Genomic DNA, 26,945 nt, shown 5'->3' with positions numbered 1-26,945 from the left:
ACTTATATCAAACCTACACAACACGACTTCTTAAATATAATTCCTAGGATGAAAAAAAATCCAAAGTAATAAAGGAAAAAGTAATAAAATATTGGCCATTGCATTTATATATACTTCATTATCTGTACATACATTCCTAAATAGTAAAATTTACTGAAATATTTAATGTACACTGAGAGGGAAGGAAGGAAGGAAGGAAGGAAGGAAGGAAGGAAGGAAGGAAGGAAGGAAGGAAGGAAGGAAGGAAAACTTAAAACTTTGTTGATGCCTAATTAATGGATTCAAGTTCTAGTTTGATGATTTTCTTACTCAGGCATGTTTTGGATCATTATTATTATTACAAATAGAAATTTAAGTTCTTTAATATAATTCTAATAAATATATTTATCAACAAGAAAATTCTTGTTTTGTAGCTTTAACTAATTTATAATTCTAAATCTTTGTCCTTCTACTAAAAGGGTTTGAAAGATAAACGGACGAGTTTTCCCATTTTTTCAGACTCTTTCATATTTTTAAAAAGTAAGTTACATGGCAAAGTATAGGTAACATATATGTTATATGAAGGCATCCAGTAAAATAACCAATGACATCTTAGAATTAAAAATAAAATAATTTTTTCTCAAAAATTATGCAAGCAAAGAAATATTTGGCTCGACAGAATATTTTTATAATATTAAAATTTTATCTTTTCAGATAACCATGCTTTTAGAATCATTTTTTTTTCTTTTTAAAAAAATTTAATTAAGAAAACTGGCTATTCATTCACCTTTATGACTATTCATTAGGATGGTAGAAACCTAATAGTACAATTCTTTTTTTAAACCTCTAGAACTTTTCCTTTTACTGACATTCTGTGTATATTTTTTCCAAGAAAATTCAAACCAGAAAGACAAAGGACATTAGTGAAAACCTAATACCATTTGACCTTGTCACATTAGCCCTGGGCATAAAAAAGATATAAATTTCAAAGACGACAAAAAGCAAATGATTTGTACAATGAGCAGCCAATGGGTAATAGTTTCCACTTTCTGCTCCTACTTAGAGTCTCACTAGAAGTAGAAAGACATGAGCCGAGAGTCTTCCAGTTAGGACTCCACTGAATCAAACTTAAAACAGTCATATGTCCTAATGAAAATTTAAAACAGAAGTCAAGATGAAACATGTATTTCAAACAATTGTACTAAGTATCATTCTTTATTGTATTTCATTTGTTGGAGAAAAAAAACATATGGACACATAATTTCTTCCTTGTGGTGAAAATATTTATCAAAAATTAAAAGAAAAATATATATAATTTAAAAGACATACCAATCACAAATCCAAATATCACATTTATAAAACCCTTCTGAGGCCTGCAAAATGTATTGACATTTATCCTCCTTTTGGATCACCACTGGAATCCCATCAAATAGGAAAGATAGGTAGGTATTAGTATTCCTTTCACACAGAGGAAAAAAAAAAAAAAAAGAACAGGCTTGGGTAATAAGAAGAGAGTTGCTCAAGGTCAACTGATAGGTAAATTGTAGGCTCAGAATTCATACCCAGATGTGCTGATCCTGAGTTTTACCAAAACTGATATAGTTCTGAAAAAGTCAATGTACATGTAAAAGCTTAATGTAAGATAGATAATTCCTATAGTTAATGGAAGTAGCCTATTATGAAAAATTCTAAGGATTTTATACTATGATTTTAGGAAATAATTTTATTATTCTCTATGTCCATTTCTATCAATTGCATTTCCCTGATATCCTTCGGTCTTTCCCTTTTGTTCTTTCAGAAATGATAGAAGGTTAATGTGCAAGAACTTTGAGAGATTGCAAAGAATACATTCAAATATAAGTGACAGTATTATTAAAAAGTAAAAAAAGCATGCATTATATAACAAAGTACTTTTTTATACAGTTAAGTTCAAAAGATTATTTTATTCTTGAGGGTTTTAAAAATAATTTTTAGAAAAGATTTATTGCTTTATTTGGAAGAGCAAGAGAGTGGACAGGGTAGGGAAAGGGGCAGAGGGAGAGAGAGGCTCTAGCAGACTCTGTGCTGAGCAAGGAGCCCCATGCAGGCTCCTCGGTTGATCTCAAGATACTGAGATAACAACCTGAGCTGAAACCAAGAGTTGGATGCTTAACCAATTGCACTAACAAGGCACCCCTTCTTAAGAGTTTTTTTTTTTTTAATGATGAGGACATATATTACTCAGTTCTATGTCCCCCAAAATAGCAAACACCATCTCAACATTCAAATTTTATAAGGTTAAGCAAACAAATTTATAAATAAGGATTATTTGGATAAAGCACTCCAATTATTATTATCAAACCTAACAAATGTCTAGTAATCTAGTATATAATTCCTAGTCATATCAGATTGATATGGAAAATAAGTTATACCAGATTGATAGGGCAAAAGTCCATCAGTTAGTATTAATTTTAACTTTTAAAAGTGGATGATTTCTTTGATAGTTTAAATTGTCCAAAGAAATTAAAGGCATTATTTCTCAAAAAATGTTATTGACTTGAATATTTTCTAATCTCTTTTAATGTTATTTTGCTCATTAATGTGGTTTGAGATCCACTTCCATAAAACGTATGAGGTATGTCAATTACTGAGTGATTTATTTCATATGCACAAAGCACAGCTGAGCATTCTATTGACATTGTGTTTCTTACCTGGAAAATATTGTGAGAAGATCTACCAAGTTTGTAGATGCCCCAAATGATTTAAACAGTGTTATCTGATAGAACTTGCTCTATAATAAATGCCACTTTAAAACCAAATCAACTTTCATGTATTAGATCTGATTAAAATAATTTGAGGGAATTTTTGAACACAGATTCAGTTTTTGCTTTGTCAAATGCTGGAATAGTTTTAACAGGTGGAAGTAAAATCATTTGGGACATATACACTCAAAGGATCAGCACCATTGTGCAGAGAATGTGAAAAAATGTTATGGTTCTTTCAGGAAAAAATATATATTAAAACTGGGTTGTACTTGTTCACTTGTTCTGCAAGAGTTGTGTAACTCAAAAAAAGTAATTTCTTGTTAAACGTGGTTTCTTTCCTCTACTCAATGTGCCTTTGATGAACAAATTAATCATATTAAAGTGAATAGGTCTCAATGAAATATTAAGCAGAGGGAGACATACACATATTGTGCTCCTGTTTTGGTTTTAGACAGTTATTCTCTGCAAAGATCCAGATGTTTGGTGGTTTCAAATGGATCTTCTGTGTCAGGTACCCATCTCGATTTAATGTTAAGGTATTTTTTTAAGTGTTACTTTATATCCTTAGGGAAATCAAATTTAAATCAATCTTAACAGTTACAAAAAGACATGCAAGTTGAGAGCAGATTAAAAATCATTCTTCCAGGACTTAATAAGTACCACTTGAGAGAATGAGACATCCTTCTGAATTAAATTAACTTCCTCCTGCATTTTCTAAGGACTATATTCTTTACAAATATAAACAAATCTGCTCTAGGAGATTTCTACAAGTATGTCTTTGAGAAGAAACAAAACGGGTAGTATAAGTAACAATTAAAATGCTACTAAAAAAGTTAAATTTCTAATTTATATACTAATTTGTGATGCACTTTCACTGTATTGCTGGTAAAAATTAACATTTCTACGTGTTATAAACATCATGCATTTACTTTAAGCAATCATTCAATGCATTTAGTGCTTATGATGCAGTTTGTTTTTACCTGTTTTGAGAGAGAGTCAGGTTTTGTAGTAAAGGCAACCAATATGAAGAAAGCTCTTCCACGGTTGAAATGCTGTTATCATCCAAGTGCAATTCTCTTAGTAGGACATGATTCTCCAAGGATGGAAGCTATATTTAAATTTGGGTCATTAGCTTATATTTAGTAAACTATTTTTCTCATTCAATAAAATTTAAAAGCATAAAATCTAAAACTAACAAGAGGTATATTCTGTTAAACTACATAAGTCAAAGTATAATGAGAATTTTAGTATCAATAAAATTTCTAAGAATTAAATTCACAATTAGAAATTTTTAAATAAAAGTTACTTTATGATAAATTTTATTTATGTATTTATTTATTTATTTATTTATTTATTTATTTATATTTATTTATTTATTTATTTATTTATGATAGTCACACACAGAGAGAGAGGCAGAGACATAGACAGAGGGAGAAGCAGGCTCCATGCACCGGGAGCCTGACGTGGGATTCGATCCTGGGTCTCCAGGATCGCGCCCTGGGCCAAAGGCAGCTGCTAAACCGCTGCACCACCCAGGGATCCCTATGATAAATTTTATTTATTTATTTATTTTTTTTCCTATGATAAATTTTAACTAGAATTTCATAACCGATACATTCGGCCCCACTTATATACTGAAATATAACTGAAAAGTTATGATATATTTTAGTGTTCTGAAAAACTTAGGTTAAATTAGATTTCTTTACAAAATATTCTATGTTGAATATTTTTTAAATAGAAGTATGTAACAGTTTTAAGTAAACTGGAAATCACATATAGATGGCAAGCAAAAACAAAGAAAAATTAATCAAAATTGCTTTTAAAATGTGCAGTTGATTTTTCTATCAAAAGAAAAATGCTGCATTAATCACAGAAGCCAATAATTCAAATAAATTACCTCAGTTAGATAATTTCCCTGTAACTTCAGCACTTGAAGCAATCCACAGTTTTCAATACCTTCAACTTTAGTAAGATGATTATGTGAGCAATCCAGGTATACAATGGTAGGAGTATCACAAAGACCTTTTGTACTAATTAGCCGATTGTGGTCCACAATTAGTTGCTGAAGATTTTTCAAAGATTCTAAACCACCTGGAAGAAAAATTTTCCAAAATCACTAGTATCATACATTCTTCCAGATACTAAAAATTCTGAAAAATTGCACTTTTATATCTCCCAATATTTCTAATCACAAGTGAAGATTTAGCCCATATTCCTGTGAAATTTTGTGTAAGTATAAAATGTATTATTTTTTAATTTGTATATACAAGATATTTTGTTGAGTGACATTGTTATATACCAATTGAAAACTGAACAAAATACTAAAAGTATTTGGGCATTGAATGTTTTATTTTCAAATGACAAGGAACAAGGGAGGGCTTGTGGGATTTTTTTTTTTTTGTATTTGTATTTGTATTTGTTTTTAAAAATCATTCTCAACTCAGTTTCAGAGTTTTTGAAGTTTGAATCCTTAGGTTTGAATATTTAACACTGGAATGCCATTATCCTACCACTGAGATAGCTATCTTGGATTCCCATGTGAAGTAGGTGCAACCATATCAACAACAATGAAATATCAGCATATTCTTCAGGTATTTCAAGATTGTCACAAGTATCCTTTTTGCCCAGATAAAGTTAAAACAAATATGATACTATTTAAAAAATAACAGAGGAATCTTAGACAATAGCTCCGCACTCATAAGGAAAACACTGAGAAGGCTGTTCAGATAAGCCATCAGGAATTAGCACTGGGAAGAAATGCTGAGGAAGTCTGTTAATGTTTCATGGAAGATATTAAAAATCTAGAAATGTTACTTGGACTGAATATTGGACTAGGTATTAGATATGATCTCTCTAGGTACCATCCTATTATATGAAATAGGCAGTTGTAAAAAATAGAAATATGATTTAAGGTCTAAAGTAAGTATTGGTAAGCAGAATGTCTTCAGTAAGTATTGTACATATGGGAGTCATTGAGGCTAGACCTTGGAGAAAGAATAAAGCTTCATTGTGATTTTCTTGTCAAGCCCCAAAATATTTCATTCAATTAAATATTGGAATAGACATGAGTTTTTTGACCAAAAAAAGGTTATTTGATAATAAACTGAAAGATAATCTTGAAAGAAATGTAATTATGTATAAAAATAATATCTGGAACTTATGTAGTAAATGTATCCTGGAGAAATTTAAAGCATTAACTCAAGGTTTGCTCTTGTGATTATATATTGTAATTTATAGAAGGAAAGGGCACACAGGCTGCTTGTATCAAAATGGAGAAATAAAATAAGATTCCCATGAAAATTTAATTCCACATCACATTTTAAAATGTAGATAATGTAATAGAATTGAGTGTATTATACAAATATTTCATAGAGGTATATTTAAAGAAAAACTGTATTTCAAAATTGCAGTGTTTCTAATAGTTTGAGTCAAAAAACAACATTATGGATGATTATTTCTTATAAAAAGGAACACATTTTTATGCTAAAGAGTAAATTTTCTTCTAATGATAAATTATATATTATCTAGGATAACAAGGGCAAATCGTAGAAGACCCACAGAAGAAGAAAGAGACTTAAATTTAAATTTAGGCAGTAGTTTTAGATTTTTATTTTATTTTTTAAAAATATTTTATTTATTCATGAGAAACACAGAAAAAGAGGCAGAGACATAGGCAGAGGGAGAAGCAGGCTCCATGCAGGGAGCCCAATGCGGGACTCGATCCCAGGACCCCAGGATCACCCTCTGAGCCGAAGGCAGACATTCAACTGCTGAGCCACTCAGGCATCCTATTTTTACATTTTTAAGTTCTTATCTAGGATTAATGTACTAGTATTTTCCTGTAATGTAAAATAGCAAGTATAACTTAGAAAACATTGTCATCTGATATTGAGTGAATTGTTCTGCCTTATAAGATAGTTGACTATGTTTAAATAATAGGCCAATTATACAACATGAATTCTAAGGTGTTAAAATAGTATTTACATATAATAATAAATATATATTAGCTAAAATGTAATTTAAAGATTGCTGAAAAAGAAAATATTTTGGAATTTAATATGTCTTATGATCATACCTAATGAACATCAATTAGCCCACTGAAGCAGTTTAAAGGCCTTCAAGGCAGAGGAAATGCTAATGAAAATTTGTAGTTGTGTAAAATAAAATGTCCTTTTTCAAATATTTAAACATCTTAAGCAATCTACTTCCATAAGCTTAATATTTTTAAAAGTCATGAACATTGCCTTTAAGTTTTTCAGAGCTATTCAGAAATAGAATCTTCTATTAACTCATTTAGAGTTGGGAATGCATTTGTGAAACTTCTCAAAGGTCACGAACTAGAGAAACAAGAATGAAACATCAAGTCACACACTGAGGAAAGCTAAAGGATTTGGCATAAGAAGCTCAAAGAAAATAGCAGATAAAGCAGCAGAGCAATTGGGAGAGAACAAGAGGAAAAGGCAGGCAAACAATTCTGTGACGATGGCAGTGGTTAGTAAAAATAAAATAAAGCAATTTACATTTTACAATTACCAAAGGCATTTTTATTTACACTAAATTATATATGGCCAACAGAGTGCCAAGATATATGAAGAGGCCACTGCCTTAGCAGTCATGAAGTAGCTGAAGACTTTTGTTAGAGGCAACACACAGGATGGAGGCCACAGTGCAGTAGAAGTGGGGACAAGGGATGTAGACTACATTTTAAATATTTGATTATGGAGAGAAGATCCTCTACAGTCCTTAAAATGGCCCACAAAACTCTATCTTGAACTCATCCTCTACTACTGTCCCCTTCTCTTAGTTCATCCTAGCATGTTAACCTCATTGCTGTCCCTCAGATATGCCACACACACACTTCTACTTTAGGGCAGTCTGTCTATGTAAAATCCAGTAGCAGTGTGTGACATGTTAGGCTAGGAAGAATTAAGGAAACCTTATCAGCTAATTTCAAATATTAAGACACCATTATTTTCAGCCAATATACAGAGAAGGTATAATTACTTTACTCAACAGGTTTCAATTCGGTAGAATTACCATGATTTCAAGTCTCGGATATTGAAGAATATTTGACAAAGCATTTCTTCTTCTAGGAATCCATTACATAATAAAACACATAACTCTAAAATAAAATGTAGAGAGATTCCTTTCTGTATTATTTAAAACAAAGAAATGGAGACAAATTAAATATCAGTAAGGGACTAGTTAAATTATGAGCATCTATAAAATGAACACACATAATCTTTAATATGAAGTAGTCTGACATTGAGGGATGTTCATAATCTATTACTGTGTATAAAACCTAATTTATATACATAGGCTTTTAGCTATTGAGAGAGTCCGAATACAAATCTACACATCTATAATTGTATTATATAGAACAAAATCTTGTTTGATTCATAAAGAACTGTAAACAGTAGTCACTCTTACAAAATAAGAAAGAGAAGGGGTAAACAGGATGTTTTATTGCTAATATTATATAACTCTATTTAAAAAATTAAATGAGAATGTGCTTCTTGCATAATATATATTTAAAAACAATCTATTTTGAAAAAAATCAGAACAAGTTTTGAATACAAGTGCTATTTTGTATTTTATCCTGACTACCACCACTACCAACAATGATTGTTGACCTGAAGAAAAACTTGGGAAAACCTGATACTGCTATTCATCAAAAGGGTTTGTTATACAGTCAAAGCAAAGGAACTCTCTAAAGAGATAAGAGATTAGACGGCATATCTCTTAGGTTTTAAGAAGAAAGTTTTAAAGGAAATTCAGTGAAATAGTAAACAGAGACGGTAAAATCTCTAAAACACTGACCTAAATATAAAAGTGAGGGAGAATGTGCATTTATATATATATATTAATTTATTTATATTTATATATAAATTTATATATATAAATTTTATATACATATATAAAACATATACATATATACATACATATATAAAATTTATATATATATAAAATGGACGTCTGGGTGGCTCAGCGGTTGAGCATCTGCGTTTGGCTCAGGGCATGATCCCAGGATCCAGGATCGAGTCCCACATCGGGTTCCCTGCAGGGAGCCTGCTTCTCCCTCTGCCTATGTCTCTACCTCTGTGTTTCTCATGAATAAATAAAATTTTTTAAAAAAATAAATATATAAATTAAAATTATATATAAAATTAAATATAATCTAAAATATATATTATATAATCTAAAAATTAGCTTAATGACAAAAAAAGGCATTCAAAAAATAATTGGAACTGAGGGCTGTCAACAAATGAATGAGCTTGGAAGTATATCTTTCAGACTCATTGAGCCTTGAGATGATAATAGTCCTGGTTGACAGCTTGACTGCAACCTCTTAAGAGATCCTGAGGCACAACCACCCAGTTAAGCCACTCCCAGATTCCTGATCCACAGATAATATTTAAAAAATAAATGTTTGTGGTTTTAAACTGCTGTTTTAGGGTACTAGCTTCACAACAATATATAACTAATACAGTAAGGATTCTATTCTGAGGAAAATATGAGAAAGAAAAAAAATGCTGAAAATGTTTGGGGCTATAGAAGGATATTCAAAGAAATCTAATGTAACAAGAATTCAAAGATATTAAAACAACAGATGTGGGTAAACAAATGGACCAAAATAACACCATGACAGAACTAATAAATAATTTAGAAACAACATTGTACAGAACAGAGAGTTGAAGTTTTAATTGCTCACAGAAAGATCATCACACTGAGAATAAAATATGAAGAAAGCCAAAAATAAAGACATAGATTAAATTAATTAAATGATAATAGACATGAAAGATAAACTCAATCAAAATATGGATCATCCATGACAAATAGACTCAAATAGATTCCAAAACAAATTTATGTGGATTTATTGACTATTAGATGTTTCTTGGTTGAGTTACTGATCAAGAACAAGGAAAATGGTACTCAGGTATCCACACAGAACTCAGTCATGAGGAGAGAAAATCAAATTAGCCTCTAACTTGCAATAGCAGCAGACAATATCATGTATACAGTCAAGCAATGTCACAAAAGTACCAAGTGAAAGTGTTACCTAAAAATAGAATGCACAGCTTTATTCTCATTCAAGAAGGCAACTGACAGATATTCTCAAAAGTGAAAGAATTCAGGGATTACAGGGTCCATCTTCCTTTGAAAAATAAGATTAAAAAGAGCTAATGAACTAGGTAATCCAGACAAGCAGAGAATAAAAGGAACAGTTGTAAAAAGGAACTGGTACTGACCCCTTGTCATATAGAGCTAATGCCACTAAAGGATATAGACACAGAGTCATAAATCCTGTTGTGAATAATAAAAATGGTGAGGGGAAAAGAAGACTGGAACAAGTATAAATATTCTAATTTATTTTATTTTCTTAAGGGGGACTTACTATTGTCTAAAATACATGAAATCAAAAGCACATGTTTTATAATTTACTAAACAACAAAGAAGATATAACGGACAAAACCGGAAGGGGGAGATGGAAGTGTAAATGAGATAATTTTATCATGTCTAGCCAGGAAGCTAGAGGAAGCCAGTCTAAAATTTTGAAGTGAAAACATTTTCATGTAATCTCTTGCTCTATTGTTCAACAATGCTTTTGAGTTTTTAAGTATGTCCCATCTTAGTAAACTGTTTGTAGAAAAATGGACTGAAAAGGAATATTCCCAGCCAGTAATTCACATAGGGATGATTTTTTTATTCATAAAATTATTTTATATATATATTAATATATTTCAACAATTGCTTACTTCATAAATTATGGTACTTTTCAAAAATTCAAATTTGTGTTCAACTTCAGTAGTGGTTAAAGTTATATCTGCGTCATCTCAAAAGCAGCACTACAATGTTAACTGTTTCTTTAATATTAATATAAATTACATGTCTAGAGCTCATCTCTTTATGTGTACTATAATAATGACAGGTATTATTAAACTTTTTCTAGTGCTTAAATAAACTTTGCTTAATTAATTACCTAAACTTTTTTAAATTAAACTTTACCCCAAGTACACTTATTTATTTAGGAAAAGTAAGCATGATTGGCTGAAGAGTTACCATGTTCACTTCAAGTGATTTCTATTTTGATTACTTTATCCTTTCATATAAATGCCTCCTCTGTATAGAAGGACATTTTGTTCACCTTTTGATATTAGTTATTCCTCAAAGATTTTTGGATTTCTATGTAGATGTGAATTATGTTTATTATAGTTTTATTTTCCTAATAGTGGCATAGTGAAAAAAAATTTTGTAATTTTTTGAAATAAGAGGCATAGAGTATCCTATATATTAACATATATAAGTCATTTATATTCTCATTTCTACTAAAAATATCAAAAATCTATTTTTTCAAAAATAGCTTGACTTGTAATATAAATTCATCAGAGACTCATTCTACTAGTTTTGGCCCTGTGTTATGTTGTGTCCACATGGAAATAGAAAAATAATATAGACAGAATCTCTGCTCAAATATCTCTTACTTGGTCAATTCAACTACAACTTTTTAAAAATTATAATGTAAAAATGCTAACTATATCATGAAGTGAATAAATTACAAAACAATATTATCATTATTATAGTAGTGATTATTTAAATGGCAGAAAGCAATCTGAAAAGACACAGCAATTATACAAGAAAATAAAGTAAAAGACATCCAAACTGGAAAAGGAAATAAAACTACCACCATTTGCAGAACACAGTATCATAGAGAGAACCCTAATGACTCTACCAAACTGTTAGAACTAACAAATAAATGAGTAAAGTTAGCAGGATACAAAATCAATATATAGAAATATGTGGCATTTCTATATACTAACAATGAAATATCAGAAAGAAAAATTAAGAAAATAATCCCATTTATACTTACATTAAAAAATAAAATAAAATACCAAAGAATAAATTTAATCAAGGAGGTGAAAGATCTATATATTAAAAACTACAGGACACTAATAAAAGGAATTGATGAAGGCACAAATAAATGGAAAAATATTCTGTACTTAGAATGTCCATGTCCAGATCAATCCACATATCCAATGCAATCCCTTAAAAATTCCAAAGGCATTTTTCACAGAAATATGACAAATAATTCTAAAATTTGTATGGATCCACAAATGACCCAGAATGCAATTTCAAGAAAAAAACAAAATTGGAGACTATCACACACTATCAATTTCAAGAAAAAACAAAATTGGAGACTATCACACACTATCATACAACTCATTAGCAAAAATCCAATCTGATTAAATAAGGGGCAAAAGATCTGAATAGACATTTTTCCAAAGAATACATCAGATGGCCAACAGGCATATGAAAAGATGCTCAACATCATTAACCATTAACCATCAGGGGGATACAACTCAAAATCACAAGAGTATATCACTTCACATCTGTTAAAATAACTATTATCAGAAAGACAAAAAATAACAAGTGTTGGCAAGGATGTGGAGAGAAGAGAACCCTCTCACACAGTTGGTGGGAATGTAAACTGGCACAGCCACTATGGAAAACAGTATGGAGGTTCTTCAAAAAATTAAAAATAGAGCAACCTTGTGATCTAGCAATTACACTTCAGGATAATTTATTTAAAGAAAAAAACCCACTGACTTGAAAAGATATATGTACCTCCATGTTCATTCATTACAGCATTATTTACAATAGCAAAGATATGGATACAACCTAAGTGCCCGCTGATGAGACAATGGATAAAATAATCATGGTATTTAGATGTATAATGGAATATTATGCAGCCACAAAAAGGAATGAAACCTTGCCATTTGTGACAACATGGATGGATCTCAAGGGCATTATGTTAAATGGAATAAGTCAGAAAAAGATAAATGCCATATGATCTCTCTCATATGTGGGATCAAAAAAAAACTAAACAAACAAACCAAAACACAACTCATACATGCAGAGAACAGTTAAATGGTTATCAGAGAGAAAGGAGGTGGGAGGGCAAATTGGGTAAAGGAGGCCAATTGTATAATAATGAATGATAACTAGATGTACTATTGTGATCACTTTTAGTGTATGTATACAAAAATCAAATTATGTCGTATCCCTGAAACAAACATATATCAATTTTATCTCAAAAAATAAAATATTAGGGATCCCTGGGTGGCACAGCAGTTTGGCGCCTGCCTTTGGCCCAGGGCGCGATCCTGGAGACCCGGGATCGAATCCCACGTTGGGCTCCTGGTGCATGGAGCCTGCTTCTCCTTCTGCCTGTGTCTCTGCCTCTCTCTCTCTCTCTCTCTCTCTCTGTGTGTGACTATCATAAATAAATAAAAAAAATTTAAAAAAAAAGAAAATATTAAAACACACATACACACACAAAGGAAAGTTTTAAAAAGTGTGTGAATCTAAATGATATCTATATTATAAAATAATACTGTCTTAAGCTATTCCAAATACACACACACACACATACACACACACACACACTAAAATTCATGACAATAATAGCATATTAAGTTGGGAGTAAATTAAGTTTAAATTTTCTAAGACTCTAGAACTGCTTTGAAAAAGTACCAAATAAATTTAGATTTGGTAAATCAAGAAGGCATGCTGTATCTATAGCAAACCAAAAGAAGAGTAAAATAATATATAACTGGTAAGAGAAAGGGAAAATGAAATAGTTTAAAACCTCAACTATACCAGAAAGAGGCAAGAAAAGAGAAAAAACAGAACAGGTAAAACAAATAGAATCAAATAGTAATACAGTAGATTTAAACTCATATATTAATAATTGCACTTATTAATTAATTAGTTATTAGAGACCAAAGGCTAGAAACAAAGCTAAAATTTGTCAGGCAGCCTAGATAACAGAAGCAAACAATAACAGAAGCAACACAGTTTCACATGACATAAAAGAGACATACCAAAAATAGAATATGTAGAAATATTGTAAGTAAGAGGATAGAAAAAGATATCTTATGTACACACTAAACCAATGATTCTCAAAGTGTGGTCCAGTGACCAACCTCCTACAGACACTTTTAAAGGTTCCACGGAGTCAAAACTATTTCATAATAATTCTAAAATGTTATTTGCCTTATTCACTCTCATTTGCGCAAGAGCTTATAATGCAGTTTTCCAGAGGCTACATGAGGTGTGATATTGTAGCAAATTGAATGCAGAAGGAAATACGGAAATCCATCTGTCTTGTGTTAAGCTAGACATTAAAGAGATTTGCAAATATGTGTAACAATAACCCTCTTCTCACCATAACTTTTGGTTAAAAACTACATTTATTATTTATAAAACTATTAATAGAAAAGCTTTATTATCCTAAGCTCTGAATGAATTGATAAATAAAAACAAAAATCTTCTCATTTTTTTTCTTTATAGTAAACACTGATAGATATAACCTGCATAAATGAAAGCTGTTTGAGGCGGGTACCCAGTAATTTTTACAAGCATAAAAGCCTCCTGTGTCTAAAAGAAAGCTAGTTTGGTATATCAGACACAGAGACAAAGGGAGAAAGCTTTACTACAGATGAAAAGGGACATCTAAAGGTGATAAAATTGGTCAATTTAAAAGAAATGTATAATAATGATAAATTTATATAAAACAAATATCATGGCCTCAAGAACAGTTAAAATAAAAAAATAGGCTCTAAGAACAAAGATCTACAACCTGCAATCATCATGGGAATCATGTATATAGCCTTTTCTCTATGACTATGCTAATAACACGGTCAGTAGAGCATGTTGATTGCAGGCAGTACAGCATCATAAAAAATGAATAGACTCTGAGGCAGGCAGTCCATGAATTTCAGGCCCATTTCAAAACTGGCTGTGTGAATATAAACAAGTTGCTTAACTTCTCTGGGCCTTTGTTCCTTTATTTGTGGAGTGAAGGTGTTTTTGTGTTACTGGGAGGATTTAAAACAATCTTTTAAAGTAGCTTGTACAACACTGTCACATATTGGGCACTAAAAATGATAACTACTATTGTTTCTTAACAATTATCCTCAATGAAAAGTAGTTTAAAAACTCTCAACTGTTGTGACCAAATCAGGCTTCAAAGAGATTGTTTGAGCTAAACGTTGAAGAAGAAATAGGATATTAATACACACTTTTGAAACCCTATATACAATTGATTAAGCAGGTAATTTGATCCAGGCAATGCATTTGGCTCAAAAGAGGGAATCTAGATGGAAGGAAGTTAGAGAAGTTGCCACCCTTCGTCTTTTAATATTACAAATTCTTTACTATCAAATGAAGGATAGTAACAGCGAAATAAACTTAGAGCAAGTCTTACCTTAGAATACCATTACTTTCTCAACAATTCAAAGAAAATGATTCTCTCCCAGTCAACATTTCTGTTTCGTCCACTCTCCATCCCAAACAAAACAAAACAGTAGCCACAAAAATATTTAAGAGTTTCTTGCAAATGATGTAAATATAACAAATATAAAGTATCACTTAAATATTCTTGAGTCCACTGCTTCAATATATTTTTTATTAACTCTTTAAAAGTTTCCAACATCCCACAAAATAGAACTGAAGCCAAGTGTGTTTATCCATCAAAGAGCCCTTGCCCATGGCAAAATTAGCATTTGGCTATACTTGCTACAAATATCTATTTCAAAGAATTCCTCCCACAGAAATGAGCTAATGGTCTAATAAAACATTCCTGCCACAGGGGGGGAAAATTTCTTCTATAAGGAACAGCAAAACTAAAGATGTTAAATTAGGCTGGAGGTTTTCACTAAATAAGTGTTTGGTAAACGTCTACTTCCTTTAGCTGCTCAATGATTGCTATGTTTGACAATTACATACAAATATGCTGAGTTGCACTCAAGATTTTTAATTTCAATGCAAAAGTTCTTCAGATCATACATATTGTGTGGAAACAGGAATGAGAAGAATTGGATTCTAGCCCCACCTCTGGTAGGAGTTTGATGAAAATTACGTGGGTCTATTTTTTCATCCGTAAACTTAAGAAGCCTAAGTTAGCAGATTTGTAAAATCCCTTTTAGCTTTGTACTGGGCATTGTTGCATATCAAAACTAAAGAGTAAACCAGCACCACCTAGTGGAATACAAGAAATTCACCAAGTATACAATAGTGAAAAGCATTTCTACAAGGAAAATAATCCAGAGCTTTATTTTACATTACTTCATTATTTTTTTCTAATGTTGCAAAGACAACATTGAGCAACAAGAATTAACCAGGAACATTTCTCCTAGAAGCTAAGACAGTAATCAAGCTAATATGAAAATGTGGCATTATTTCAATATCTTTCATACTTATAATATTAGTGTCACTTTTCCAGAAAGCAGTATTATCTGAAAATAAAGCATCAGGAGAAAAAAAGACTCTACTTCTAGAGAAGTAGAAAATAGAAGTCTACTTCTATTTACAATGATATTTCCTAGGAATGTATCACTTGAAATTTATTTATTAACAAATTAATTCCTGGCATTGAAGAAACATGTTTTTCCAGATTAAAGTTTTCTTCACACAGCAGAGATAGAAGCTTCAAAAATGAGAAAACAAAAATAATTATTTGCTCTTACACATTAACATCATACTTATTTTCATTTTTACTCAATATTCAATAAATGAAATACAATTTATTTCATTTTATTTCTGTGTAATAATCTAGATAATCTTGGTGAAAGTCAGGATACTCCTTTGTTTTGCTTATTGCTGCATCCTCAGCAATATTCTAGTACCATGTTCTAGTGCCTAGGAAAGTGCTTACACATAGAAGGTGCTCAACAAATTTGCTCATTAAGAAATGTATTAATCAATAAATCTTAAAATCATTACATTCTCAACATAGTATTAATATACTCTAATAAAATACTAATAATCTTAAATGTTAAATAGATATTTATTAGAGAGGAAGTGGAATGAGGCAATTAAAAAATTAGATACTATGGATAGACTGCTGAGTTTCAAATCCTGACTTTATCATTTAGTAACTGTGTGATCTCAGATAATATATTAACCTTTCTGTGCCTCAACTATTACCTGAGGAGGGTAAAAATTAACAGTAACTAACTCCTAGCATTTATATAGAAAGTAAATGAGTTAAATGTATACAGCACATAAAAATGTTTAAAGAAGTTATCTATTACTATATTTATTATATTAAGTTGCATTTTTTTCTGTAACTAAAATTTATAAAACAATTTTGTCATATGGCATGAATTTTTTCAAATTAATTTATTTTCAGAATATTTCCCTTAGAAAAATCAATGAAGTCCAACATAAAAATGGAAGAAACAAAGAAAACTAGATTATAAATTATAAATCACCTATTTTTCATTTGCTTTGGCTATTCATTTAAAAACTAAGTCAAAAATACAACCTCAAAATATGAAAAATTTCCCACAGATATTCAACATCTATTCAAGGAATGTTTTTCCATATTACTTCTGGAAAACAAAATGTTTTACCAATTTTACCTGAGGCTTATTTATGGGAAATTTCAAGCAAAAAAAGCATGAAATATCATAATGATATCATAACCTTAAAAGTTAAACTGGAAATCACCAAAATTAAATCGAGTTACAAAAGATAGTACAGGAAAAAAAAAAATCAACTTCCAGGGGAAAAAACAAAACAAAACATTTTAGATTAATAAAAAGTATAATAAAATCTGTTGTCTGATTAAAATAAATCCATATTTAAAATTGTCAATTAAAGTGAGCTTAATAAATTTAAACAATTATTTTGACATTCAAAATATTCAAGAATAGCTCCAGATCAAATCAAAGTATTCTATAATCAAAAACTTGCTACCCAAATAGAACAAATTATAGAAAATAACATTAAAATATTATATGGTAGTCTTTACACTAGCCACAGCTCACAATATGTTTAAACATTAATGGCAATAACAAAAATACGTTATTAACTTTATAACTTTCAATTTATAGAATTACATTTTAAGTTGTTATTTTTAAAAAGTATACTTTACATTGTTTCTATTTCTATAAGCAGTTACATTAGAATGGAAAACACTTAGCATAAATAATTTCAAATGAATTGCCTTAAACAGATTGATACAGTTCTTATTCTCATTCACTTACACGTAATGAAATTCAAAGAAAAATGCACATTAATGTTTTCTAATAAAAAAGTAATTAAAGCTAACATTACACATTTAACTACTGTAATAACTACAGCTTAATAAGAATTAGGAACAAATTTAACTTGAAACTACAAACATATAATACGTGGTATGGCTTCCAATTTTATTTCACCTCCTTAAGAAATATTGTAGCATGGAATAGTAACCTATTAACTTATAAACACAAATATATCTTTGTGCCCCTTCATAAGAGTTCTTAGCATCAATACATCATTGAAAGACAAAATCTATGCTTTCCCCTAAGCTCAACCAGAATCTCTGTAAGTAGTTCCTGAAGATGAAAAACAGACTCCAAACGGTCTTCAGAAAATCTACTTTTTCATGTATACTCTTCTCACACTCAATAAATACAGTGTTTTCATTGTACCCAACAGACAGCAAAGATGTCTTTTACCTTGTTTGCTCTGTACTACATAAAGATACCTCAAGCACATCAATTAATACTATGGCAGTTTCCACATAAATCTTGCAGATATCCTATCCCAGGAAATCCACTGGTTACAAGAAATCCCATACAGCCCTGCTGGCAATGAAAATGAAGTGAATGGGAGTTAAAGCATTTCTTCTTACAAACAGCCTTTTTCTTTTTTTTAAAGCTTGCCTCAGTGTATGCCAATATAGCAACATACATTATCAATGCACTTGCCTTCATTCCAACAACAAAATTATTTCTGTGTTTTTTAAACTAAAATTTTAAGATAAAAAATTGTATCAAAAGTATCACTATTTCCATATGGGAGAAAATATGAGTAGTCCCAAAAGCAAGCAGCACAGGCAAATAAACACATTAAAGAATATTATACATTATATTTTCAAAAGTGTGCCTTGAAATGTCTGTAAAAGCTTGCTTTGTGTAAACAACTATTTTTCCCATATTAAAAAAAGATCAGAGATGACAGTAACTGCCTTGATCCAACTCTCCTCATATCTCCTTTAGAAATTCATAATGAGCAACAAATAAATAAAAATACTCCAATCTATCCTTCCAGTGTAAATAAGAGATGAAGAAATTACAAGTTGAATTTTTTCTAAATAGGGTAATAACTATCCATGACCAACACAATCCAGGCTACTGGTACAGAGGGAATCCTACACAAACTGGATGGGTAAGTAATAAATGGAGATGCTCCAGTGATAGAAGAACCCATGTATTATCAACAAGGCCTCTTTCCAGAAAGTGAAAGCATCATCCCAAGTGGGATGACAGTACTAACAGCAAGAATGAAAGTTGAATTACAAATACAAATGGCCATGTTCTATATGAAACAAAAACATTTAAAATTGGATCAAATAATAAAACCCAAGTCTATGCTGTATACAAGTATACGCCTAAAACCAAGTGTTTCTAAAGTGTCATTTTTTTAAATGACTATATAGGCAAATATAAACAAAAAGAAAATGCTGGCAGACAAGGTAGGATTTAGTCTCAGAATGGTAAAGAGACAAAGAACCATACATTTCAAGGCTAAAATTCACAATAAAGATAACACAGCTAAGAATATCTACAAAACAGCATGGAGCAACATTCAAAAATGGAAACAAAAGGATATACAAAAAGAAATAGGCTGATTAATAATAAATAAATTTGTACTAGCTCAGGTCAAGTCTATGGTAGGTCAAGTAAATATAGATCTAAAACAAATGATCCCTAAGGTAGGTCATAAAGATAAAAATAAAAACTCTATATTCCAATTAAAAACACAATGACCTCTTTTCAAGTACACATGAAACATTCCTGAAAATTGACCATATATTAGAAAATCACAATAAGTTGCCAAAAGCAGAAATGGCACACAGGTAATTCTCTCATTATAATGCAATAAACTAAAAACAATAAGAACAACAACACAAAATGGTCTTACCATACATAAATTTTAAATCTTAGCTACAAGGCAAAATATGTCATAAAATTGTAGAACTGACAAAAATACAGAAATACAAGCAGTGCTCGCAGAAAAATTCATAGACTTAAGTATTCATGTCAACAATAGTGAGAAGGAATAAAAAATAACTGAATTAAAATATTTAACTCAGAAATAGAAAAGAACAAAACAAGAAAAGATAAGTGGAGGAAACTAGGATTAACGTGTATTAGTGGTAGGAGTGAAAAATGTTGCCCATAAAATGTTCCTGGCACTATCTTCCTAAATTACAGATGTCCTTCGTGCTGGCAATACATATTGCAGAAAATTAATCTAAAGATATAACTGATAAAGTATGGAAAATGTAAGTATCAGAGTAGTTATTACAGCAAATGTGGAAGACTGGGAACCACCCAATGTCCATCAACCAGGAACCAGTGGAATAAAACCTGGTCCATCCACAAAACTGAAGACTATGAAACCATGGGAAACGAATTCTCTGAACTCCATAACATGTTAAGTGAAAAAAAAGCAAGATAAAGGACAGTACTTAAAATATTCTATATTTTTTGAAAGGATTAGTATATATACATATATACTAGTATATATGTGTTTATTTCTATGTACATGCATACACATAGGGGATACACATATTATTATATACACATATAGATGTTACGTATGCATATATACAAAAACATCTATATATATAAAAGTAAGGCAGCCCCAGTGGCTCAGCGGTTTAGCGCCACCTTCGGCCCAGAGTGTGGTCCTGGAGTCCTGGGATCGAGTCCCGCGTCGGGCTCCCTGCACGGAGCCTGCTCTTCCCTCTGCCTGTGTCTCTTCCTGTCTCTCTCTCTCTCTCTGTCTCTCATGAATAAGTAAATAAAATCTTTAAAAAATAAAAATAAAAAGTACATCAGATTGAGGAGGGCATGTGATGTGTTGAGCACTGGGTGTTATATGCAACTGATAAATCATTGAACACTACATCTAAAATGAATGATGTAGTATATGTCAGCTATTCAAATTTAAATAGAAGAAAAAATAAAATAGGGGCGCCTGGTGGCTCAGCGGTTGAGCGTCTGCCTTTGGCTCAGAGCGTGATCCTGGAGTCCCAGGATCGAGTCCCACATTGGGCTTCCTGCATGAAGCCCACTTCTCCCTCTGCCTATGTCTCTGCCTCTCTATGTGCTTCTCATCAATAAATAAAGAAATCTTTTAAAAAAAGAAAAGAAAAGTATATCAGAGAACAAAGTGATAAGGGCATGGATGAAAGATCAATCTCTTTGAGTAATGCCCTTTTCAATGCAGTTCGGTTTTGAAACATATATCTGTTTTACATACCAAAAATAAAATTTAATCAAATGGGAAAAATGAACTTACTTCCACTACTGCATTTCCTCCCATCCCACTACCTGAAATTTCACTCTAGACCTTATTTCCTAATGATTTGAGGATGTAGGAGGTGGAACGGATAGTGCCTTTTGGGATCCAAAGATTTAAACTATTAGTATTGTACCAGAGTAAGATTTTTATCTAGTTCCTGATTTTTATCTAGTTTTTTAAGCAATCCTTGATTATTCATTAGCCATTTATTTAAGCCCCTATCAAGTCCCTTGAGAATCTCACAAGTGTAAATAAAAAATAACAGAGAGCTTTAAGCCAGGTAGTAAAAAATATGAAATTTTCATTTTAGAATTATCACACTACTAACAATATAAAAGTAAGTTGGAGTTTCAGGAGGAAGAAAAGGAAAATTGGATAGTAAAACGTGAAAGCATGAACAGAACACTTTCACAAAATTTGACAGCAAAGAGTAAGAGAGATGGGACAATAGAAGTAGAAAGTGTTTGACATAAGACAGCTTATAAATGATAGAATAAAATATCAGTATAAAAATAGTCACAAAACTGACAATTATGTTTCTAGAAAATGAAAGGAATGGCCCTAAATAAGAAAAGACTTTTTCACTGCTGAATTATATGGATTATAAAGATGAGGGTAGAAACAGATATAGATAAATAGGGATATAGATGTACAAATGGAGAGATGGAAAACATTAAGGAGATTCAAACCGATGAATTCTTTCTTTCATGTGGTGGTTGCTTTATCTAAAAAAGGAAAGGTTAATACAAGCAGTGTACATAGGCAAGGAAAGGAGTAATGACAGGGATTTTTAGGAAACAGTTATGACAGCTGCTAAGTACAGAAAGTCTAGGATCCATAAAAATATGATGGCATCAAACCAGGGTATTATATTCCCCAGTAGAGCTCAAATCACTACTGGTTAGAAAAAAAGGAATAGGTAAATGATTATACTAATTTAAGAAGCCACTGATAACTGGCCATTTGCCAGTGGTAGAAGCATATTTCCTTTATATATTAAAAATAATCCCATTTCCTTCATGCATTTGGATAAAAGCTTAAATAAGCATGGCATAAATAAAATAAGCAAATTAGTAATGGCAGTATATTTTTGAAAAGGAATAAATGAAACAAGATGTAATAATGAAAAATAAATGTCAATATATTCAAATTCCCTTGTTCTTACCAATTCGAGTGATTTTATTATGTGAGAGTTCAAGATTTTGGATATTAGTGCAGCCATCGAAACCATGAAAAGAAGTCAGTTGATTTTTATTAAGAAGAACAACACAGAGATTTTCCAAATTTTCACAACTGATAGTCTCAATACGGTTTTCCTAAAACAAAAAACAAATGTTAAGTAGCTTTATTTCAATGGCTTATTAATGGAACATGAAAGCTTACAAAAAAGAGGAAGGATAAATATGATCTCCAAGTAAATAACCCGATGTCTAACTTTTAAGACAAAAAGGCAGAGTGTTATACTATCTAGATGAAAAATATTAAGTAACCTAATAAATAACCAACTGATTTAATATTTCTTAATCTTTTGAATACAGAAAATACAGAGGATCATGTTACAAAATATTTCAAACAATCTAAATGAACAAAACTGAACATGAGGTCATAGTTCTTTTAAAACTGTTAAAGAAAAAACGCTGAAAAAGCTGAAATCCTACTTCCCCTCCTCAGTCCCTTTTGCTCCCTTCCTCTCCAAAGAACACCAATACTGGGGATTAGATATGTTATCTCATGAATAGGTTTACACTTGTCCTACACATACACATCTTTGCAATACATAATATTGGTTTCAGTGTCAAGATCGTGTGTCTAGGATATAACAGCTATTTTATTTTTTAAGACCTGAGAAAAATAAATGGGCTTTTAAGAATCTTAAGTGTGTAGTCCCACAGATTTGCTCTCAAAAATATTTATAAGTATAGCCTTTGTCTAATGGAAGGAACCTACTGAGAAGCATAAGAAATGCACAAAGTTTTAAAAGAAAATCATGCTCATGGAAACACTGACTGTGTGAACTGAAAAGAATATAAGTCAAGTGAAAAGAAGCTTTTAGCCCCCCACTCCCACCCCACTCCATCTTCTATGGGAAAGAAACAGGCTCAGAAAAATTCTCAGCTGCAAATAGCACTGCTTATGGAAAAAAGAAGTATGCCTTGAGAATGTCAAAACCCCAGTGGGCAGAACCAAGAGTCATAGAAAACCATTTTCATGGAGCAGAACTGAACCCTTATTAAGGAAATGATGATATGTGCTCAGCTATGGAATAGGGATGCTATGGGCTTCTTGTTTTCTTTCATTTCGAATGAGAATAGCTATTGTAATTAATCAAGCCTATCTCACCACTATATATCAGTGTGTGTGGGGGGGGACAGGAAGAGAGGAGGTAACTTTTCATTTTATCTCACAGATCTGTGGGTTGAAAGAACTCTATCTGAGCAGATCATCTCTACTTGGATCTGATTTAGATGAGAAAACTTGGCACGTTAAGTCTAAGCTTGATGCCACAAGATGATGAAACTCTGGGATCTCTGGGACATGAATGTATTTTGAATGTGGGAAGGATGTGACTTCTAGGGGCCAGGGGGTGGACTATGGTAGATTGTTACTTGGATAGGACCCAATAAACCTCACAACCCAATATTCACACATCTGCTCAGTCCCCTCCCATAGAAATTCAGGCTTGGCCAATAGAATGAATAATAGCTAGCATGGTGTCAGCAAATGCTTAATAAACACTTGCATACTGGAGCTTATCTTTTTAGAATGCTCACTCTTGGGATTGGGCCACTCTAGAGAAGCCCCCAAATGGAAGACACACACACACACACACACACACACACACACACACACACGGAGAGAAAGAGAGATTGAAATCCCAAATTCCCAAGGCACCAGACAAATAAGAAAGGCATTTTGGACATTCTAGCCCCTGCTTCAAATTACACAAGAGACCCCGTCAACAAAACATGAAGCAGAACACCCAGACAAGCCTGGCCTCAGTTCACGGCCAGCCCACAGAACCATGAGCAAATAAAATAGTAGTTGTTTTAATTTACTAAGTAATGTCATTTGTCATACAGCAAAAAGTAAAAAAGCACAATAGCTATATCATCTGCAAATACAGATAAGTGATTTTCCTAATTATCTTTCCTCGATAGTTTTCACAAATTTTCTTTGACCCTTAATATCTTTAGATATCAGAACCTGAGTTACAAGTTATTATAGTAAATATTTCTTCAAAATTGTCATTGCTGAAATATAAACATAAATCTATTTTCTATTTTATAATAGGATAAATAATGAGAACAGAGGACATACCTGGGCATCAATGTGCTTCAGTTTTTTACAGTTACTCAGGCTGTGCAAAGAAATTAATCCACAGCGTTGAAGAGACAGAAACTGAAGATTTGGACACTCTGCTAGTGTGGAGAGACTACAACCTGGCAAATCTTGAAATGTAACTGTTGTAACCTAGAATATTCAGAAAATTGGAGTACATAACATTATCTAACAATAATAAATATAAACTATATTATATTAGCCTTGCAAAATTGCTTTTAAACACTCCTCAAAAAAACTAATGATATGTATTGAAAATCTCATTTGTTAACAATGCACTTTCAATTAAGCTATCTGGGCCTCCTTTGTCCTCACATAAAAAGGAAAAATATTGTAATCATCCATGACCAATTCAAGTTCAAAAGTCATATGCATAAAAGCAATAATAATATCATCTATTAGTTCACTCCCTGATTTTTCACTAAATTCACTTTCTGAGTGAATTATTTTGGCACTATTTTCAAGACTGTACTACATAGATGTTTAAGATCTATATTTGACAGTATCTCCTAGGGGTACTGCCACAATAGATCAGGGGATAGATTTTGGGTCCAACCTGCCATGCTTCAACTAGAATGGCTCAACTATCTTCCACAAACAAAGTTTGAGAAGTTATAGAATCTGTAATAAATATGACCATGCAATAATAATTAAACCATGTAATAAAAATAGCTATTACATGTCTGCTGAATCATAAAGTTATGAATTATTCCTTACTGTTGAATAGTGTAATATACACTATATTACAGGGCAATAGAATCTATGATACAACATAGTGTGAACGATATTTTTTTTCTGTATTTTCAAACATTTTGAAGACCACACATTTATGAGATTTCTTAATAATCTCTTAAGTATTAATTTCTTAATACTTTACAAAGCTTTTTCCTTAAAGAATTATTCTATCATTTTGGTTTTAGTTTTTTAACTAAAGAAAATTCAGTATCAAAGAATGTACTCAACTTTATGGTATGTATACTAAGGACTACATTTACAGTGCACAAGAATATGTCGGACAACAGGAATATTTTCAGGATTACTGAAAGTACTCTACTTATTAAACCCAAGAGCTCTCGCATAAAAAAAATGACAGAAAAATAAATATAGTATGTTGGTTCTTCAGTATAATTGAGTCCATGCACTGAAATGACTATATATGTTAAATCATTTTATAGTAAGAATACTTTCATATTGTCATATCAAAAATCCTAAGGCCAGGTTTCTCATGTACTGAAAAAACAAGTTTAATATTATTAGCTTTATAGAAATAGTATATATCATCCTGAAAACAGAAATTTAAAAAATGTTCTATTGAAATTGAAAGCATTATTGCTTCAGAAAAAGCTAGAAAAAGTATGAGAGTTTTAAGTACAGTAACTCCTCTTTGTATGGTACATTTCCTGTGCATTAAATGAAACCAAAAGTTTTAAATTTACATATTTATGTAAGTGAATGGGAAGACCATATGTTCATGAAGATATAAAGAAGGGATTAAGTCCACTCGTTGCTTTAAGTAGCAAAACTAATAATATTTTTCAAACTTCAGGTGAATAAGTTTCTCATTTCATAATTAAGTCAGGAATTTCTCAGTTATTCATTGAAACAAATTTATATTTTATGGTTTTTCAGAAAGAAAAATATTCATCCATTTGTGTCGAGAAAACCACTGTGTCTTACCCATTTTATTTGTCCACAAAGAGAACTTATAAATTCTGTAACTGGGAAGCTAGCTGTATACTAAAAAGTGAACACACTATTTAGAACTAAGCACTTAAAAATAAAAAACTCCACAACTGCAGCTTTATAGTAAGAAATATTCCTCTGCCTTCTAATTTATGTTATCCTGCCTGATGTAATCATATGCTGCTTACAATCACCTACGTAAACTGTTAGGCTCTAGTTTTTATGATGTGGTAATTTCTCTAGTTTAGTTTAATTACAAAATAGGGGGGCAGCCTGGGTGGCTCAGTGGTTTAGCACCGCCTTCAGCCCAGGGCGTGATCCTGGAGACCTGGGATCGAGTCCCGCGTCGGGCTCCCTGAATGGAGCCTGCTTCTCCCTCTGCCTGTGTCTCTGCCTCTCTCTCTCTATCTCTCATGAATAAATAAATAAAATCTTAAAAAAATAATTATAATATAGGAGTGATACCTCATTGATGATATCTACTTTTGAATATGAGGCATTTCATAATATTTCCTCCTCCCTTTTATGGATTATTTTTAAAATTTCCTTATGATATGGTAATTTATTATTTATCCTACCCTAGGTTTTTCCAAATATATGAGATCAAAATAAATTTTAATATTAATCATTATTGATACATGTATGGCAATAATCATATAAATAAAACTGCTTTATATTCCAAATATTAAGGTCAATATAGAATTAGTACTCATAGGTGTTCATCACTGCATGGTCAGCCTGAAAAAGAGTAACTAGAGCATAGCAGCTGTTCACTGAGTATTTCAGAAATAAATGAATGAAATATTTTTTGCTGTGGCAAAAAAATATAGCATT

The 26,945-nt window shown here is 31.4% G+C and overlaps 1 protein-coding gene across 25 annotated transcripts in view; it reads right to left on the bottom strand.

Moving 5' to 3' along the window:
* LRRIQ1 (leucine rich repeats and IQ motif containing 1) overlaps positions 1 to 26,945 on the bottom strand; it is a 215,338-nt gene that overhangs the window by 163,281 nt on the left and 25,112 nt on the right. For all 25 annotated transcript variants that reach the window (XR_013350624.1, XR_013350623.1, XR_013350625.1 and 22 more), the window contains 4 exons: positions 24,408 to 24,560; positions 22,255 to 22,405; positions 4,621 to 4,814; positions 3,704 to 3,831 (listed from right to left, as the gene is read on the bottom strand). Coding sequence is in view for 18 of the 25 variants with exons in the window: in XM_077845682.1 (XP_077701808.1) it covers positions 3,704 to 3,831; positions 4,621 to 4,814; positions 22,255 to 22,405; positions 24,408 to 24,560 (626 nt within the window). In the remaining 7 variants the exon portion in view is untranslated. The remainder of the gene's footprint in view (positions 1 to 3,703; positions 3,832 to 4,620; positions 4,815 to 22,254; positions 22,406 to 24,407; positions 24,561 to 26,945) is intronic.

Source organism: Canis aureus, chromosome 13 (assembly GCF_053574225.1).
Source record: "Canis aureus isolate CA01 chromosome 13, VMU_Caureus_v.1.0, whole genome shotgun sequence".
In the NCBI taxonomy this organism is placed as follows: domain Eukaryota; kingdom Metazoa; phylum Chordata; class Mammalia; order Carnivora; family Canidae; genus Canis; species Canis aureus.
This window is presented reverse-complemented; position numbering and strand designations above follow the sequence as displayed.